At 37.8% G+C, this 19,705-nt stretch overlaps 1 protein-coding gene across 2 annotated transcripts; it reads left to right on the top strand.

Moving 5' to 3' along the window:
• FAM177A1 (family with sequence similarity 177 member A1) lies at positions 1-19,603 on the top strand. 2 transcript variants are annotated; one of them, XM_045568748.1, is made up of 6 exons: positions 1-104; positions 203-320; positions 8,593-8,766; positions 14,501-14,567; positions 15,681-15,778; positions 17,526-19,603. In XM_045568748.1, exons 2-6 carry the CDS (start codon positions 231-233, stop codon positions 17,730-17,732), a joined length of 636 nt encoding a protein of 211 aa, XP_045424704.1. In that variant the 5' UTR covers positions 1-104; positions 203-230; the 3' UTR covers positions 17,733-19,603. The 2 variants fall into 2 exon arrangements, with proteins under 2 accessions (XP_045424704.1, XP_045424695.1); XM_045568739.1 differs by having other exon boundaries at positions 69-320.
• The last annotated feature ends 102 nt before the right edge of the window (positions 19,604-19,705 follow it).

Raw genomic sequence — 19,705 nt, 5'->3', positions numbered from 1 at the left:
GGAGCCAGCGGGCGAGGCGCGGGCCGGCCCCGCCCCTCTCGGCCATCAAGTCGCTCTCACAGTGACTTGGCGGGGCGCGGCGCGGCGCGAGGCGGGCACTCCCGGTGAGTCCCACTTCCCGATAGCCGGGCTCGGTCAGCGACTGGGCGGGGAGGTGGAGGATGGCAGTGAGCTTATCGGCCATTACCCTCTGTCTTGCCAGCGCCAGTAGTCGTGTGGCGGCGACCACGATGGACCCGGAGCCAGTGGGCCGTGGGGAAGGAGAAGTCTCAGCATCTGGAGCTGCGGCCGCCGCCTCATTCAGGGAACCGGCGCGGCAGGTAGGTGGGGCCGCCTAGGCTGAGAGCTGGAGAGCCGAGCCTCCTTCCTTACCTGGTCCGCGGGCTGCCCTTTTGGCCTGCCCGGCCTTCCTCCTAGGAGGCCGCCCGCTGGACATGGGTTTCGGGGTTCCTCCTCACCGTCCCCCTGACTCTGCTCGGTGAAACCGGCTTGTGGGAAGGAGCGGACGCCCGCTCCCAGCGGAGGCGCCCCACGCTCACCAGCGCCTTCGCTGGCCGCGCCGCAGTCCCTGGGACGCCCTCGGGTTTCCGGGGGTGAAATTCCAGCTTGTGTTCTGCAAGCGAGAGAAGGAAGGCATGCCCCGCAAAGGCTGTCCTAAGAGTAGCTGGAAGCCTGGTGACGGTGGCGTCAACCGCTTTTGAGTCTCTTCTTGTGCAAGCGCCTGCCTTGGCAGCTGGCCTTTGGTTAGCTAATAGCAACTATATGCTAAGCGTTTACAGGTCTTAGTTCGCTCGATCCTTATAGTAACCGCTCGAATGGGCGTTATCTCCATTTCACCAAGGAGGTAACCAAGGTTCAGAGCTGTGCTGCCCAACAGAAATAAAATGCAAGCCTCACTGAAAATTGCAATGGAAAATTTTCCAATAGCCCCTTCAAAAAATAACCGGTGATATTAATTTTAATATCATGTATTATTTAACCCAATTTATCAAAAACATTTCAACCTATACTTAATTTGAAAGTTATTAATGAAGTATTTTGCATTCTCTTTTTTGAGTCTTTTCTAAGTCTTTGAAATCCTGTGTGTATTTTACACGCAGCACATCTCGGGTCCTACTGGCCACATTTCAAGTGTGCATTAGCCACATGTGGCTAGTGGTTACTGTACTGGACAGTGCTGGTTTACAGAGTTAGGTACACTCAGTCTGGAGATTTGTTTTGGAAATGGTAGTCTAAATTAGTAGTTTAGGACCTTTACCCAAGTAAAACTAATGAAGAAATTGCTTTAACTGAAACTGGCTCAGGAGTACTCAATTTTGGCTGTTAAAAATCTGGAGTTGCTCATGTGTAGTAATCTTCCAATCGTTCATGAGAATGAGAGACTAAGTATCTGAATGTTAGTAAGACATTTCCCTCAAACTGTGAGTGTAGCTCCTATGGTATAAGATGTAGTGTGCATTAACAAAAACTTTTCCACATACTAGTTTCTATGGAATTTCTTGTTTCTTCTTCTGTGTCAGAAGGAGTAGGATAACATGCAAGAAGGAATTCAGGGAACAACACTAATTGATTAGGGAGCCACTTCATTTTCAGTTGAGACCTGTTGACAGGTACACTTGAACTTAACCTTTAAGTCCATAGTGCTTGATGTGCTTTTTCCATTTGATTTTTTCCATTTTCGTTACTAGAATTGTTTTTATCATTACTTCAGCTTTGAATCTCTCTAATAGCAAAGTAAACATACTTGTACTGATATAGCAGATATTTGTTGTTTAAACAGAGGCTCTTTTTTTGGTTTTGGTATTATGTTATTTTTATATTCTTGGTTAAAAAATAAATATTTAAACAGTAAAGAAGGCTGTAAAGAGAAAGGTAAAAATTCACAGGAATATCCATCACCCTTTCCTCACATTCTCATTCCCCAAAAGTAACTATTAAGTTTTGGTCTATTCTCTCTGGGATTTTCTATGCAAATACTACTCCTTCTTTCTTGTTAAACACAAATGAGTTTGTACTATACAAACTGTTTTCTAATTTGTCCTTTTTGCTTTCTCATTCACATTTCTAAAGCAGAAACGTCTCTGGGAACCCCAGATCTATGCCGAGGGATTTGAGCACAGTTAAGAGGGAAAAGGCCAATGCAGTGGAGATCTGAGTGGAGGGAGAGACTGTCATCTTAGACTCCTTCCCAAGTTTGGCAAAACTGAGAAATCTCAAGTGCCATGTAGGGAAGGGAGTAAGAGATAGGAGATTGGGTCTAGAATTAGGCCTCTAACCAGGCCATCCAGTACTTCTTGTGATGTTCTATCCAGCAGCTTCTCTGCATAGACTTTTAAATGGAATTTCAGCCTTAATATTATTAAAGGAGTTAAAATTTCCATACTATTTATTTATTTAGCACCTCTATTACTGTAGAGGCTAAAGCAACTCCATCTTGGATGCTAATTGGCCATGTTAACTTCTGAGTATCCCCTGTTTTAGGAATGCCTCTAAGATTTCTACTTTATCTACTGTTGCTGCTTTATATACTTTTTAATTTACTTTATCTACTGTTAAATTGTTAAATCCTGCCCTTAGGCAGATTCACATAGCATTCTTTTTTTTCCCTGAGTGGTCAGTTCAGTTGTCCTCCCCATTCCTTCCCTGTTGTATATAAGCCCTGGGTCTGGTGGGTAATGGCACTGGGATCCACAGTCTCAAGTCTACCAGTATGTGGCTTCTGTTCATAAGTCCCTATTAAATGTTTTTTTTCTGAGAAACTGGATTTGCCAGCCCCTTTCTTTGGCCTCTTAGCTTCCTCTGACTTTTCGGTTAGGTTTGATAGACCTCACCTTGGAACAGTTCCCAAGCACTTACTATGTGCCAAGAACTGTAGGCTAAAGGATATAGAAGTACTTACCTCCATGTTGCTAACAACCTAGTTGGGGAAGGTGATACAGAATAAATTCCAAGTGTAGTACCTGCTTTACATAAGTTCTGGCTGCTATGGAAGTAGATAAAAAGAAAATTGCCATTAAAAACAGGTCCTGAGAAACAGATTTGCAGTTTGATTAGCCATAAAATGTAGTAAAATGTTAATTGACACTGTATCTCAAAATTTCCCGGTGTTATGAAACTGTCTTTTCAGATCTTTGGAGTTCGTTAAAGTGATGGAATTTATATTGACAGTGAAGATTTTCTTACTTGCAAGTTTATTATTTGTAAAAATGAAACGGTTTGGAAAATTCAGAATAACTTTTATTTATAATTACTGGAAATTTTGTACCACATTATTTTCTGGTTGGTTTTACCTGTCAATGCCTGCCTTCACTGGGTTGGAATCACATGTCATATAGGTTGAGTATTCCAAATCTGAAATGCTCCAAAATGTGAAACTTTTTGAGTGTTCTCATAATTCTCAAAGAAAATGCTCATTGGAACATTTTGGATTTTGGATTTGGGATGCTCAACCAGCAAGTATAATGCAAATGTTGCAAAATTTGAAAAAAATCTAAAATTCAAAACACTTGCATTTTGGATAAAGAATACTCAAAACTGTATTGTCTTTCACAGGTTTTTTACTTGCCAGTCTGCTTCCTTAAGATCAGAGGTTGACAGATTACAGTCTATGGGCCAGATCCACGTAGCCACTTGTTTATGTAAAGTTTTATTGGAACATGGCCATGCCCATTCATTATGTAGTGTCCATGTAAGTGGCTACTTGTCCATGGCTGCTTTCACGGAGTTCAGTTGTGACAGAAATTATATGGCCCACAAAAGCTAAACTATTTATTATCTGGCCTTTACAAAAAGTTTGCTGATCCTCAAACCTAAAATTTAGATTTTACTATATCAAAAAATAATATCAAACTTTTTAAAGAAAGGCCTTAAATAAAAGTCTATTTAATAAAAATCTTTATGTGAAATATAATTAGACTAAAATGCCATTTCAAATGAGGTATTATGTATAGAGGATATTACTCAAAGTTCTGTTTCTACTTATCCAACTTTGGAATTGGAATGAAAAATATGAATCATATTTCTTCCTTCCCCTTTGTAGATTTTTTTTTTTTTAACCTTTTGGAAAGACCATAGCCAAGAGTCAGCGTTAATGGAGATTTCATACTAGTCGTTATGACCCACCCAGATTGCTTTGTTAATGATGTTTAAGGAAAATAAAGTGGTTAAGCCAATGAGAGACATTCCTTCTCCTTTGCCTATGTCTTAGGAAAACTTAAGCCAATGGGAGATTGCTAGAGGGAGCAGTGAGAAGCTGCTTCTGCTCTGGTAGGGGTGGTCGCAGGGAATAGGACGGGGCATGGTAGAATATTGTGAAAGATCTGAGATCTATTCACCGACTGGGGCTGTTGTGTTGGTATGAGATCCATCCAGTTAATATGATGACTGGGGATCTAACCTATCTCCTCTGGCTTTCCTTCCTATAGGAAATTAAGGGATCCAAAAAGCTGAGTCATGGTCTAAAAGGAAACATTAGTGTCAGGACAACCATAGGCCAAATCTTATCTCAAGGGGAAACACGAGATTGTGTAGGAATGGCTTTCAGTGTCTGGGGACCTGGGGTTGGGGGAGTTGTAGAAGAAAGGTGGCTTGAATAAATAAACCACTTGTCCATATGTTCATGGACACAATAAATGGGCTGATTTCCTTTATCAAGGGCTGGGATTTGTTTGAACCCCCAAGATGAACTGGAGAGAATAGGGAATTTTTTTCAGGTTAACCCATAGATAGCCTTATTAAAGTTTTCATGATCTGCAGTTTGCTATATGGCAGTTATAGTTGCTGTCAGTGATGTTCATGTGTGTCATGGAACGATGTATGTGTTCTTTGGGTTGGATATATCTGCATTCAAATCCTGGGTAATGACTAAATTTACCTTTGGGAAGTAAAGGACAGAGAAAAACCATATCTGTTTTCTAAGAAGGACCTTAGAAAACAATGCATAAAAATAAAGTAGTTTATACTGGTATAACTGGGCAATTCTAGTTTATTATTTTTATCAGTATTATCACATCTCTGCAAAATCGGTTCAAAAAACTTTTCTAGTGGTTAAACAGCAATCATGATTTAAATTATGTTTGCCCATAACTATAAGAATCCTGAACTGGGCATGATGGTTTGTAATCCCAGCAGAAGTGGAAGGATGGCTTCAGTCCAGGAGTTTGAGACTAGCCTGGGCAACACAGATGAGACTCTGAATTAAAAACAGCAGCAACAACCACCAAGAAAAAAACCCCAAATTCCCAAGAATCCTTATAGAGCACAAACTTTTTTTTTTTTTTTAAGCATGTCAAGGAAGACTCTATTCTGGACCACTGCCATGGTATAGAGACCACTGCAACAGGGTCTTGCAGTGGAAGAGAGAGACTGGGCTCATCTCTGAGTATAGCACAGGCAAGTGGAGATTTATAGCCAAGGAACAGGGTGGGGTCGAGGATGGAAAATGCCTAAGAGGAAACATCAGTGTTGGGGGACTCTGGCTTAACTGACCTAACAGATTCCTGCTGCAGCCAGGCCAGGGTGACCAGACACCATCTGGGGGATGGCAGGGAGTGTAGGAGCCTGATCAGATAGCAAAGGAGACCAGAGGCCGAAGGTGGGGTTCTTGCTAACCTGACTTAGCAGGGTTCTTTGTTAAAACTAGATTTCACAAAAAAGTGTATAGAGGGGCCTACCTAGGAGAAGGTTCAGAAGGCAGAATAAAGTTTGGCCAAGCAAAGAATCTTTGTCAGTCCCATTAGTTGTTGGGTCACCTTTTGTTCAGCAAGGGCCAGCTGAATCATCTGCCGGAGCTCGGCAGCCAGGACATCTGCTGGACGGTGCGAGCTGTCAGCCCTTTAATGAGGGGCATTTAGTTCTATTTAAATTTTTTTTAAAAAAAGCAAAGATTAATAGTTGGAACAAACTATAAACTCAGTTTCTGAGTCCAGAGGGCAACAGTCAAGAAGATTTCTAGGAACTGGGCCCAAAACATCTTTGGATGGAGCAAGGGTGGGCTGTAGCAATCTGACAGATTTCCCTGCTTTGCAGTTTGCGTGTTTTGAAGGTTGTCTGTACATCAACTGTTGTGATTTCTCTGAAGTTAATATCAAGTTGTCCAGCTTCAGCTTGCAGGACTTCAGGAAAAGGACAGTTTTAATTTTTGGTGGTTCTGGCCATTTTTTCCCCAGGGGCTTTATTGGCTTCATAAAGTCAGCCTTAGTTTCTAAAGTTGTCTGGTCATATCTGAAAATACCACATTCCATTCAAAGCCTTGGTAATATAACCATTTCCTCAGTTGTATCCAGCTTGAACAAAAGTTTGTCCAGAGCAATGGTTCAGGGGTCTAACTCATCAATGGACCCCAGAGTAAGTCAGGAGAGAAGACAAAGGTTGTAAAGATGCACACTGGGGGGCCTTGGTGAGAGGCCTGAAGGTCCCATGGTGAATCTGATTACGAGTTGCAGCACCATAAACTCCCCCTCTCTGAGGCTGCTGATGCCGCGCCAGCAAATAGGAAAGCGCCTGCTGAGCACGCTCCGTGCTTTGTTCACGGTCATGGTTGACGAACTAACGCTTCTGACTGGATTCTGTGGGCCCGCGAGGTGGCGCCGCTCCCCAGGACAAACTTTTTGAACTCTGGACTATTCTAGAGAATTCTACCAACATGGAGTCTAATCAGGACAGCCCTATAGTCTTGTATCGTTTACTTTGGTTTAGTTTTGATATACCAGTAATACACAAACATATTCTCATCCCAAAATAGCAATAATAAACACCAAAATGCAAAAAGAATAAAAGGCTTCCTTGACTACTCCCTGGCCTATACCTTCTTCCCCATCTTAGTTTCTATCTGTGGGGATAAGCACTGTTGCCAGCTTTTCTTCACAATTATGTATACGATGTCTTTTTGAAATCTAGGAGTTTAAACTTGAGGCAAGATGACAGTGAAAAGCTCTTCACCATCTCCCACAATATACATTTACTTTAAGTTTGGAAATTGCATATGCAGTAAAATTAATATTCCCTTAGGAGTGAATTTGGGATTTAAATAGAATTCCATAGATGGCTGTAGTTTTAACATTTGTAATATCTGGCCAGGTGTGATGGGAAGCCAAAACAGGAGGATCACTTGAGCCCAGGAGTTGGAGACTAGCCTGGGCAACATAGTGACACCTCTTCTCTACAAATAGTAAAAAAAAATTAGCTGGGCATGGTGGCATGCGCCTGTAGTCCTACCTACTTGAGAGGCTGAGGTGAGAAGATCACTTGAGCCCCAGATTTCAAGGTTGCAGTGAGCTATGATTGCACCACTGCACTCCAGCCTGAGCAATAGAGTGAAACTCTAGCTCTTAAAAAGAAAGTATAAAATCTTTTTACTATCAGAATCTCTATTGTCATCTATATATTATTGACTAAGATGGTCTGCTTTCCAGATTAGGCTTATAAATGGATTTTATTTGGCCTGCACAGTGTTTAAAAAAATTTTTTTTTAATTTAAATGTCTTTAGTTGGGGTGTGCATTCTCCAGGGTCTGCTCTTCCCTATATAGCAGCAGTCCCCAACCTTTTTGGCACCAGGGACCTGTTTTTCATGGAAGATAATTTTTCCACAGACTAGGGTGGGGGATAGAGGGTTTCAGGTTGATTCAAGCGCATTACATTTATTGTACAGTCATACCTCTCTGTTAATGAAAATTTGTATTTGCAGCTTCTCCCCAGCACTAGCATTACCACCTCAGCTCCATGGCAGATCATCAGGCATTAGATTCTCATGAGGAGCATGTGCAGTTTACAGTAGGGTTCGTGCTCCTATGAGAATCTAATGCTATGAATGATCTGACAGGAGGTGGAGCTCGTGTGGCGGTACAAGCAATGAGGAGCAGCTGTAAATACAGATGAAGCTTCACTTGCTTGCCTGCCACTCACCTTTTGCTGTGCGGCCCAGTTCCTAACAGGCCATGGACTGGTACTGGTCCATGGACTGGGGATTGGGGACCACAGCTACATAGGTTCACTCATTTTTGGTACCTGCTTGACCCTAAAAGGCATTTGAATTTAGAACTCCTGTTTTGAAAAAGGAGAGGTTTAAGCTGAACTGCTTTTCTTTTGCTTATGTAATACGTAGCTAAGGTCAAATCCAAAAATTTAGCAGAGTTCTCTGATATAAACTATTTATTTTATTTTATATTTCTGATATATCTGTGTGTGTCTATATGATTTTCCTTTGATATTATACATTAATCTTTCCATAATTACCATTATTCTTTAAAATTATTTATGTCCAGCAGCCTTCATTTATATAAAAAATTGGGATTGCTATGACTTAGTGTGGTGCTTAATTTATTGTTGACGTAAACAAAAAGTTTAATTGGTTACGTTCTATTTTTTAGCGTCAGTGAGTATGCAGATGTTTACTTTGGGTTATTCATTAAACTCTACGTACACAGTATGCTATGGATCCTCATGTAAGATTTGTTTTTTAAGGGAAAAAAACTGCTTGAAGTTTGTTTTTTTTTCCTTTATCCCCTAAAATAAAGCAACCAAAAATTTTTTGTGTGTAATGAAAGAAAATCTCACTTGAAACTCTCATTTTCTTAATTTATTATTGATATAGATGAGTAACGAGAGAGGCTTTGACAATGTAGAACTGGGAGTCATAGGAAAAAAGAAGAAAGTCCCAAGGAGAGTCATCCACTTTGTTAGTGGTGAAACAATGGAAGAATACAGCACAGATGAAGATGAAGTCGATGGCCTGGAGAAGAAAGATGTTTTGCCAACTGTTGATCCGGTAAGTTTGATATTGATGATCCGTTAGTCAGTGGGCGTTTTTTTTTTTTTTTATTAATTTATTTCTTGAACATTGAATGGAAGGGACCTTTTGAGGTTTAAATGAACTATATTCCAATTATAAAATTATGTGTTATGATTTTGTTAGAAAATGGTATTTTTACACAATACGAATGGAAATATTTTCAGCATTTCAGTAACCTTAAACCATTTGTTTTTCAGTGCCAGGATACTTTGTTAGTGTGTTAGTGTGAATAGATTTCTTTAAGATTTATCTTACTAAATTAAGTGCTTAAACCCTAGTTCCTTTGAATTAAGGACTGTACTACCATGATAGTTTCCACCCAAAACTTAGGAAATTGTCAGTTCTTTTTTATGTTGCCTCAAGTTTTGATTAGAAGATAGAAATATACAGTTCTTAACTTTGTGTGCCTCACTAGCTAACTTTAAGAATTTCTAAATTATGTGAGATGTGACCATAAAATTATGAGACTAACTGTATATTTTTAAAAAGGAGTAATGCCCTCCCAAGTAGTTATTTTGAGTTTCTGTATGATCACATATTCGCTGACTTTCTAACAAGTACTGTTTCAGGGACTGATGATATAGCAATGAACAGTATAAATTTCTGCTTTTTTCTTTCAGCCAAGAAATTTCTGCTCTTACGTACTAGTTGGAAGATAGGCAATAAACAAATAAATATGTACTGTAATTATCAGGATGTGCAAAGTGTTATAAAGAAGATAAAGCATAGTAACAGCATAGATAGAGAATTATTAATACTTTTTTAAATCAGATTTGGCTCTAAGTAAATTTTGGCTATTAAAAAAGCACATCTAGGTTCTCTACTACAGAAAATATTCAAAGGATTGTGCAATATACTCTGAAGGTAGTTCCAAATATATGTATTAATAAAATATTACAGAGATGTTTCATGTAGTGGAAAAGATATTGGAATAAATGTCTTCTTTTTAAATTATTTTGAAGGGATTAGTTCATATTTGTCTTTATAAACGTGTATATGTTTTAAAAAGTTATTGTCTCAGAAGTTGGCCTGTATTTACATAGAAACTGAAAATAAAGGCATTGTCATAAAAAGAATGCATCCTTATTACTTTCCTAAAGATTTACTCTTTTTAAAAGCTTTATTGAGATACAGTTTGATATTGAACTTGTGGGGTTCTGGGTGGCCAGGGGCATTGTCCACTATCAAAAGAACTTTAAAAAGGCAGGCTGTTATTGGCAAGGTACTTCCTGACTTCAGGGACAAAGTATCAATGGAACCAATCCAGAAAAAGGATCTCTTCTAAGAAAAGACTGGCAAGCTGGTGTTTATCTTCTCCCTTCAAGTCTTGTGGGTTAGCTTTATAGATACGGGCAGTCCTGACCATAAACCCAACTACATTTGCACAAAACAGTAGAATTAGCTTATCCCTTCTTGCCTTAAATTCTGGTGCTCGCTTCTCTTCCTTACTAGTAAATATCCTTTGTGGCTTTTTTTTTCCCCAAAATAGGGCACTTTTGTCTGCATTAAAAAACTGTTCAGGCAGGTATCCTTTTTCCACAATAATTTTCTTAATGGTGTTTGAAAACTTGTCTGCTGCCTTTTGGTTAACAGAGCTGCTTCTGTTGGTTTTTTTGACATTTTTAAAGTCAACTTCTTTCTAAAATGATCAAACCATCCTTTGCTGGCATTCAATTCTCCAGCTTTAGATACTTCACCTTACTTTGCTTTAAGCTGTCATATAATGACTTTTTCTCAAATTATATTAGAGTCTATAGGTATACCTTTCTAAGAGCAATCCTGCACCCACATAAAAGCTGCATTTTCAATACAAGATAAACAAGTATTTTCAAAAAGTGCACAGTTTTCATACTCACTAGCATAGCTGCAGTGATGGCTTCACAGATTTTTTTCTTTCTTTTTTTTTTTTTTTAACGATAGTCCTTACACTTGGATTCATTTATCTTGAAATGACAGGTAACCACAGCTGCAGACCTCAATTTAAAGTACATATCAAGACATTTAACTTTTTCTTATAGTATCATGACTTTTCTCTGCTTCTTAGGAACACTTCCAGCATCACTAGTGGCACTTTGTATAGGTCCCATGGTGTTATTTAAAGTTTATGGTATTACAGGAAACATGATGAAAAATACGCAAGAACCATGAGAGATCAAAACACTTGTGCTCACCGCAGTAGTAACAGGAGGTGGCTGTGAAATTATTACAGTAGTACAATATTACTACAGTTGATTTTATGCAGTTATGATTAATACTGTATCTTTATGTTTGTTTATATATCTCTTGACTGTAAATGGTACCATGTATAGTTTGTGTTTGTATGTGAAAGTTCTGATAAATTTAAAATTTTATGGTAGACTTGTGTATATTTTATGGTACTAAATGATAAAATAGACAAGTATCTATGTATATTTTATGCATTCATGACATACCTAACTTTTTCTTACTTTTTTTCTGATATTTCTAGGCTATATGGTTTATGAATTTTTTTAAATTGTCAATCTCCAAAAAATTTTCCAGTATATTTATTGAAAAAAAGTCCATGTTTAAGTTGATCTGTGCATTTCAAACCATTTTTGTTTAATGGCCAACTGTATACTTTGCTCCAGAGCATGTCTTGTCCTTTTCTAAATAGTTTCCTGGCCTTATCATTTATTACGTGTTATAGAAATTGACTCCATTTCCTTATACTTCTGCCACTTTCCCATTTCCTGTAAACCATAAGATCAGAACATCTTAAATAGAGCCCCTAAAGTAACCCTTATCCCTCATAAGAGACCCCTCCTTCTCTGAATATAGAAGATATAGCAAATTTGATCTAGGGAGTCAATAATATCAGTATTTTCTTGGCTGAATTATTTGGACATTCATTCTTGAGTAAATGGATAAAAAGGAACTGCTTTACTTCTGTGTCTTTTCAGGAACAATATCACAGAAATTGGCATACCTACTTTTTATAGTAAGACTGTGTTGTTTGTTTCCTTCTCTCTGCTTTCACCCATCTACTCAGTCTTAACAGATATTCTTGTGTTCACATTTTTAATGCTCTCATAATCGTAAGATTATGGACAAGTTTTCTCTTTCTCCTTTCCTTGGAAACAGTATTAAAACAATTATTGGCCAGGCACATGGCTCACATCTGTAATCCTAGCACTTTGGGAGGCCGAGGTGGGAGGATTGCTTGAGGTCACGAGTTTGAGACCAGCCTGAGCAAGAGTGACCCATCTCTACAAAAAAATAGAAAAATTAGCCAGACTTGGTGGCGCACACCTGTAGTCTCAGCTACTTGGGAGGCTGAGGCAGGAGGATCACTTGAGCACAGGAATTTGAGGTTACAGTGGTCTATGATGACACCACTGCACTCTGGCTCAGGCGACAGAGAAGACCCTGTCTCAAAAAACAAAACAAAAACAAAAAACCACACACACACACACACACACACACACACACACACACACACACACACCCAAACCCAAACAAACAATTATTAATGTATTTGATTGATTGCACTCTCTTTACTATGTTTTCTTTTGATAAACAAAATATTCGTACAATGAAGCATGCCTGTATTACTGGTTTCATCCACAGTGTCAAACTGTCATCTATTTGGCAAGCTTCACGAAAGTCCTATATGGAATCTAGAACCAAGATTAGCTATGGAGGTATGCAGTGTTGATTGCATTCTGCCAGTGGAGGTGGCTTACCAACATACACTGAGCTTGTCTTAGGTTGTATGGTCTAGTCCTTTTCTAATTCTTTTTTTTTTTTTTCCTGATTCTTTTTTTTTTTTTTTTTGAGACAGAGTCTCACTTTGTTGCCCGGGCTAGAGTGAGTGCCTTGGCGTCAGCCTAGCTCACAGCAACCTCAAACTCCTGGGCTTAAGCGATCCTACTGCCTCAGCCTCCTGAGTAGCTGGGACTACAGGCATGCGCCACCATGCCTGGCTACCTTTTCTAATTCTTAAAGAAACAAAACTTACCTTGCCACTTATTTGTCCCTTATTGTCCCACCATTAAAAACTCATTTGATATGCCCTTATCCTGCTTAATTTCCCTGAGCCTTAATTTCCCGACTATAACATACGTATGTCAGACTGTATGAGTCTTGAAGGCCCTTTTCATGAATTGTATACCCTCTCTGGTATTGTGATTATAAACAGTGAAGACAAAAAAGCAGCAAGATGGGAAAGGAAGCCTCTGGATTATCAACTCCTAGATAATCCAGACTGTGATTTACCAACTCCATTTCAGTGGCTCCATTTTTTTTTTTTTTGGTTCTTTTATGGGCTTAAGTAGGTGGTAGTTATATGAGTGAATGTAAAATATCTTTGTGGAGAGTGATGTTTGGAAACAGAACATAGGGGTATCAAAAACATCATGTAGAGACAAATCCACTGGATGAAGTAGAGATGGGGGAGGAAATTCAAGGACAGGTAGAGATGGAACAAAAACACCATCCCCTCTCTTCCCTTGCCATCAAGCTGACATTCAGAAGACTTGTATAGAGAGAAAGTCACTTAGGAATAAATCCAAGAATTAATAAAGTTAACCGGTCTCATGTTCCTGTCAACTCAGACTCTTATATCTGAAAGGGTGCCATAGTAGAAAAGGATAACATGCTCTTTGTACCAGGCTTTCTATGCCCCAGCAGCCCCACAATGAAGTCCTGAGCAGTCAACATCTTAGTGGCTCTGCTCATGCAAAGCCTGCCATGCTCTGGGCAACTGGGCCTGCCCAGCTACCAGAAGATTTGTGCACTCAGCACACACGACGATACCTGCAACCCATTGGTATCTATCTCTATTCCTCTCCTTTGTAGTTTTCAGAAAAATTAAGTTTATAGTGCCCTCTCATCTGGAATTAGAATTTTATAGATATAGCCAAAATTTTGTGGCCAGGAACTTTGCTACAGATATAATAAAGCCCCTTCCTCAGCTACTACAGTTTGGCTAAAGAAAAAAGAGAGAGAAATGACCATGTCCTCTGATGATGCCCATAATGTCCAGGCAGTATTCTCAGTTACAGAGGAAAAATTTTCTGTTACAGGAAAAAAAATCACTGAAATGGAAGGCAAAGTTCATCGTCCCAGAAGGTTGGGGTATACCTTAAGAATACTGTTGGCCAGGCGTGGTGGCTCACGCCTGTAATCCTAGCACTCTGGGAGGCCGAGGCGGGCAGATCCCTCAAGGTCAGGAGTTCAAGACCAGCCTGAGCAAGAGCAAGACCCCATCTTTACTAAAAATAGAAAGAAATTAGCTGGACAACTAAAAATATATAGAAAAAATTAGCCAGGCATGGTGGCGCATGCCTGTAGTCCCAGCTGCTTGGGAGGCTGAGGCAGAAGGATTGCATGAGTCCAGGAGTTTGAGGTTGCTGTGAGCTAGGCTGATGCCACGGCATTCTAGCCCGGGCAACAGAGCGAGACTCTGTCTCAAAAAAAAAAAAAAAAAAAACTGTCACCAACTCTGTAGCTATTAAAAATCCTATCATAGAAGTAATATATATATATATATATGTGCATATATATATATATATATCTTTGTGGGATTCTATCTATAAAGATTTAAAATTTTTGATTGGATTGCAGTCTATTTGTACTACTGCCTGTAGAATATACTCTGTTCCTACCAATTATTTGACTACTTCATTCTGGCGTAAATATATAGAGTGAGTTTATGTATGAATGTTGCTAATCTGACTTCTTGTTGCAGACAAAACTTACCTGGGGTCCCTATTTATGGTTTTACATGCTTCGGGCTGCCACATCAACCCTCTCAGGTATTGTTTTTCTGTTTGAATATTGTGTAATTGCTGTAACATGCTTAAAGAACAAGAGCTTTGCCAAATGGGATGTTTCCAAACTGAAGGAGAAATAATAGGGAGTTAATTATTCCATCCTCACAAGCTAGCTAGCATTGGAAGATATTAACCTAACTTGTACTTCACCTGAAAACATTCTTCAGCTTCTGATTATGTTTAAGGTAAAAGAACTGAAGAATGACTATATTAGTTTAGATATGTGTTTCACGTTCTTAAGCCCTTTCTGTTAGGAACTATTTTGCTGCTCTTACTTGATTTGGTCTCCTACTGGTATTGTTTTCATTCTGTCTCACTGCTTATTCTAAAGCCTGTAGTTCTAGTTCATTTATATTTTTATTTCACAAATATTTCATTTCTTATATAGATATTTAAGTCATACTTGAAATGAATAATCAACTTATGACTTAATGCTAATTTTAAATACAGGTTTTAAAATATAAAGCTTTCCTCTGCTTCCAATTTTAGCCTCCTCATAGCTTCTGTAACTTTCTGCTTTTTATTAGGACTAATTGTGAATAGTAATTGATTCAACAAACATTTACTGAACACTCATTATATGAGTGCTATGCTATACTCGCTAGACAGTCTGGTGTAATAATAGGAAGAGCATGAGCTTTAGATTCAGACCTGGATTTGAATTTTGGATCTCGTTTGTCAGTTGGGGCAAGTTCTTTAACCTCCCTAATCCTAACTTTTCACGGTGCCTGGTACATGGTAGGCACTCAGTGTTGTAAGTACAAACCATTCCTCTCCTCCAGCCCAGTGATATCCCAACGCTCTAAGAGTATACATTTTTCTTAAAAATATAGTTATGTAACAGATAATTATAATACCTGGTGATAAGTGTGTTAATGGAGATATGAATAGACTATTTGTTGGGAGCCCAGAAGCAGCTACTAATACTTCTTGGAGAAATCAGGGAAGATTAACAGAAGAGAAAGATACATTGGGTTTTTATAATCTCTTTGAGGGTGGGAACCGTAACGCTTGTATTCCTACTGTCTTACACGTAGAAAGTGCTCATGAAATGTTTTTGGAATTGTATAAGTCTTTTAACTTTTGTATCTTTAGTGTGTGACTTCCTTGGAGAGAAGATTGCATCTGTTTTGGGCATCAGCACCCCAAAGTACCAATATGCCATTGATGAGTATTACCGGATGAAGAAGGAGGTGTGTCTCCTTTTCACACTTTCTTCATTCAGTTTGGTTTTCTGTGGACTTGGTGGACTGTATAATGAACATATGTATTCTCTAGCTTCCCAAAAGATAGCTCTCTTATGCTAGGGATTCCATTCTAGAGTCATTAATTTCTTTACCAAATTAACATACATTTTAGAATTCTTTAAAACTGGCACTTCTCTAGGATCTATATACAAAACTAAGCTAGATTTCATTGTGCTAGTGCTATGTGAGGTGCCTCATGTATGTTATTTAATCTTCATACACCTCTATTTGAATTATTCTAATTTTAAGATGAAGAAACAAGACCCAGTCTCTGTACTCAGAGTACATGTACTGGGCATAGGAGAAGTGTAGTTGGTTTGATGCACAGAAAATTATAAGTTCTAGGAATGTGTATGTGCCAGTTGTCAATGCACAAAGATGTGAGGGTAGTTCTGTCTGCAGAAGTATAAGATCTCAAGGTGAGGGTTAATTGAGTTTAGACTTAAAGAAGGAAAAAGCTTTAGTGCTTAAGAACCAAACTAACTTTAGAGCTCAAGAACCAAAGGTCCTGAATTCAAAATCTGTCTCTGCCGCCTATAACTTTATAACTTTGGGCAAGACATTTAACTTCTATAAGCTTCAGTTTCCTCATCTTTATAATGAGGAGAATTGCAGCATCCATGCTCAAGGTTGCTCTAAAGATTAAATGAGTTAATACACAAATGTTTAGAACAGCATCTAGTATATATTGGTGAGCACACAATAAATATTATAATTTGTTATTCTTCAAGTAAATCAAGGGCAGCAGTTCAGGTAAAGCTAGAATATAGAGGCATGAAAATGCGTTGTATGTTTGGCGTAATGGCAAAATAGTTTACCGTCACTGGATCATAGGGTACAATGAGGGAATGGCTGGGCTTGAGATGAGTCTGGAAAGGTCAGCTGACTGTATTTGTTGTGTGGTTTCAAACACGTTTTATGAACAAAAAATATTTTTAACACTACCAGCCTTGTTTAAAGCCTCATTACCTCATCTGGACTATTGTATTAGCCTCCTAAATGGTCTCTCTCTATATTTTCAATCAAGCCTCAGATTAATCTTCCTGGGTTACTCACTCTGTACTGACTACTCATACTGTAGGGTCCGATACAAATGCCACCTCCTCAATGAATTTAGTAGTTCTGTAACTAGAAATTACTCTTTCTAAATCTCTATAGTGCTTATTTCTTTCTGTCTTAATACTATTTTTACCTGTCTTAACTTTCCTGTTAGAATGTAAACTTCTTGAGGACAGAGACTGGTTTGTCTGTATATTAGGTGCTTATGGGAAAACTAATCAAGTTACACCATTTTGTGAATGAAGCAGACTATTCAGCTGAATAGGCTGACATTCTATAATTGAAGTGATACAGTATTAGCTAATTTTTAATTTAGATTAAACTTACTGAACAAATACATAGCCACTGTCAAAGTTAATTCAGGTCTCATTTAAGCTAAGTTGTGCTGGAACATTCTTCAAGCAAATGGAGGGCAGCAGTTCAGGTAACTTCATTTTCCTTAAAATGTTTTACAATAGTCATTGTTTCATTTTGGGAACAGGGGAAGGGAAAGTGAGTCATAATTAGACCAAACTGCATTGGACATGACACTAATGTTTTGGTTTAAAAAAGACACGAGAAGCTGACAGGGGGAGAAGAAATACTATTCCTTTTGGATATTTATATTTCAACTATTGATATTTCCCCTTTGTAGGAAGAAGAGGAGGAGGAAGAAAACAGGATGTCTGAAGAAGCAGAAAGACAATACCAGCAAAATAAACTGCAGACTGATTCCATTGTTCAGACAGATCAACCAGAAACAGTGGTATCCAGTTCATTTGTGAATCTCAATTTTGAAATGGAGGGAGACAGTGAAGTAATTATGGAAAGCAAACAAAATCCAGTCTCTGTCCCACCGTAGAATGAAATGACTATCAAACTTCAAACACTAAGGTTTCTTTTTTTTTTATACCAAGAACTTTCATATTCTCTATTCAGTGGAACTTAATAGAGTTATTTATGCTCTAAATTATTATCTGGAAAGGGAAAATGTTTCTTCATTCTTAGTCTCTATCTAGCAAAAGCCAGCTCTGAAATTTGGGTATTTGTACTGTTTTTACTATGTCAAATTAGTGCTTTGGTTTTAAAATGATTTTTTAAAAAAGGACATTCTAGAAGCATAATCACTAGTTAAGAAGAGTTAAATTATCAAGCTTGTTTGTCTGTTGTGTATTTGTTAATAAAAAACAAGGTAAGTTGCAGATGAAGGCTAATTGGATCTGATAATCTTACAGTTTCAGATTAAAATGAGGATTTTTTTCCGTGTATTTTCTCATGTTATGCCTTGAGTTTATATATCTAACCATTAATTTCATACTAAGGATGGTTCACTAAGTGTATAATAAAAGGAGCAAGATGGATGCACTTTGAATTTTCTTTCATTGAGAATAACTTTTTATGGAAAACTGGAGTTTATAACAGCAAATATCAAGATGGGTTTCCATTTTTTAATACAAGTTACTTAATATTCTTTTTCAGTAGTTATTCAAATTAAATAGCTAGCTTTGAACTAATGTTAAAAATGCTAGTTATGGAATGAATTTGTTAGTGTATTTTTATTCAAGAGGTAATACATAGTGATTGTTCATATGGCATTCTGGTTATGTCACTCATTAAGCCCTAATGCCTCCTGTAGGCAAAGTAGTTTGAGAAAAGAGGGGATGGGGGATAGGTGTAGATTTAACCCATCAGCAGGTGTCAAATACTGTACAGGTGCAGTGGTAGCATAATGAATTTATGTGTCACTCACCATTTTAAAGTAGCAACAGTAAGGTGGACAGTTTACTTGAACAGGTTGGCCATTTCTCTATCTACTGAGGTATTTGCAAACCTTACAAAGGTATGCAGTATAAAGCTAATTTTTTAAATATTCCTAAATGTGTGTACAGAACCTTTTTGAGATATCTGTGACTAACTTTGTAAATAACTTTGATTTATAACTAAATGTAGGTAAGGAAGAATGTGTGGAGTATTTTAGACATGTTGATCTTAAAAGTCTTTTCAGAAACTTAATTGAGCTTTTAGAAATTAATGGTTATGTTAATAGCCTTCTAAACAGCATTACGTATTCAATCTTAAATATATCTATATAAAATATAGCTTCAGAGAAACTAACACTGTAGGTAGAGGGGGTCTATTATGGAAATCTGTTGTCAGTGAACATGAACTATTAATAAGTTCTTTAAGCAAAAGTTGAAGAATGTAGGAAGGATAATTAAACTCATTAGGAGTCTTCAGTTACACCAGTAAACATGAATATGTAAACATGAATATGGTGTATAGTAAGTGATGGGGTAATCATTTTATTTATGGGTATAAACTCTTTATAACTTAGTGCTTAAAAGATTATGTAATTAATGTCCCATAAATTACATTTTACCAATAGCTCTAAAACATGCTAACCTGATCTCCTCTCCAGTTTGTTTTTAATTTCATTTGAATTAGTACCTTCAACTCAGATATGTATTTGTTTATCAAGTGAAGGTAGGTTATGTCTAAAGGTAATCTTCTGAATATTCTCTCCCTAGAGGCACTAGTAACTAAAAGAGTTTACCTACAAACTTTTCTGATTGTAGTTTAAGGAAGATAGTAACTTATGAAGGTTTTATGTTTCTTGAATTTTACTTTTGATACTTGTCCAATAGTGGCCAGTTTATAATGTTTAAATATAGTTATTCACTGTGCCTTAAATTTTATACTTGTTTATGCAAACTATAACATTTCCCATAAATGCATTAAATTGTCTTATTTTAAGCCTCTTTCACTTTTTCCTACTTCCTTTTCAACCCTGTTAAGAATTACTGTTCCCTTTGTATCATAGTTCATATTTTACCT

This window comes from Lemur catta, chromosome 1, assembly GCF_020740605.2.
Source record: "Lemur catta isolate mLemCat1 chromosome 1, mLemCat1.pri, whole genome shotgun sequence".
In the NCBI taxonomy this organism is placed as follows: Eukaryota; Metazoa; Chordata; class Mammalia; order Primates; family Lemuridae; genus Lemur; species Lemur catta.
Note: the sequence above shows the minus strand (reverse complement) of the source record. Positions and strands in the feature narration are given on the sequence as shown.

Coding starts and splice junctions, on each gene's coding strand:
- FAM177A1 (XM_045568739.1), top strand. CDS start 162: ATGGCAGTGAGCTTATCGGCCATTACCCTCTGTCTTGCCAGCGCCAGT. Junction 8,767..14,500: donor TTTTGCCAACTGTTGATCCG/GTAAGTTTGATA, acceptor TTCTTGTTGCAG/ACAAAACTTACCTGGGGTCC. Junction 15,779..17,525: donor ATTACCGGATGAAGAAGGAG/GTGTGTCTCCTT, acceptor TCCCCTTTGTAG/GAAGAAGAGGAGGAGGAAGA.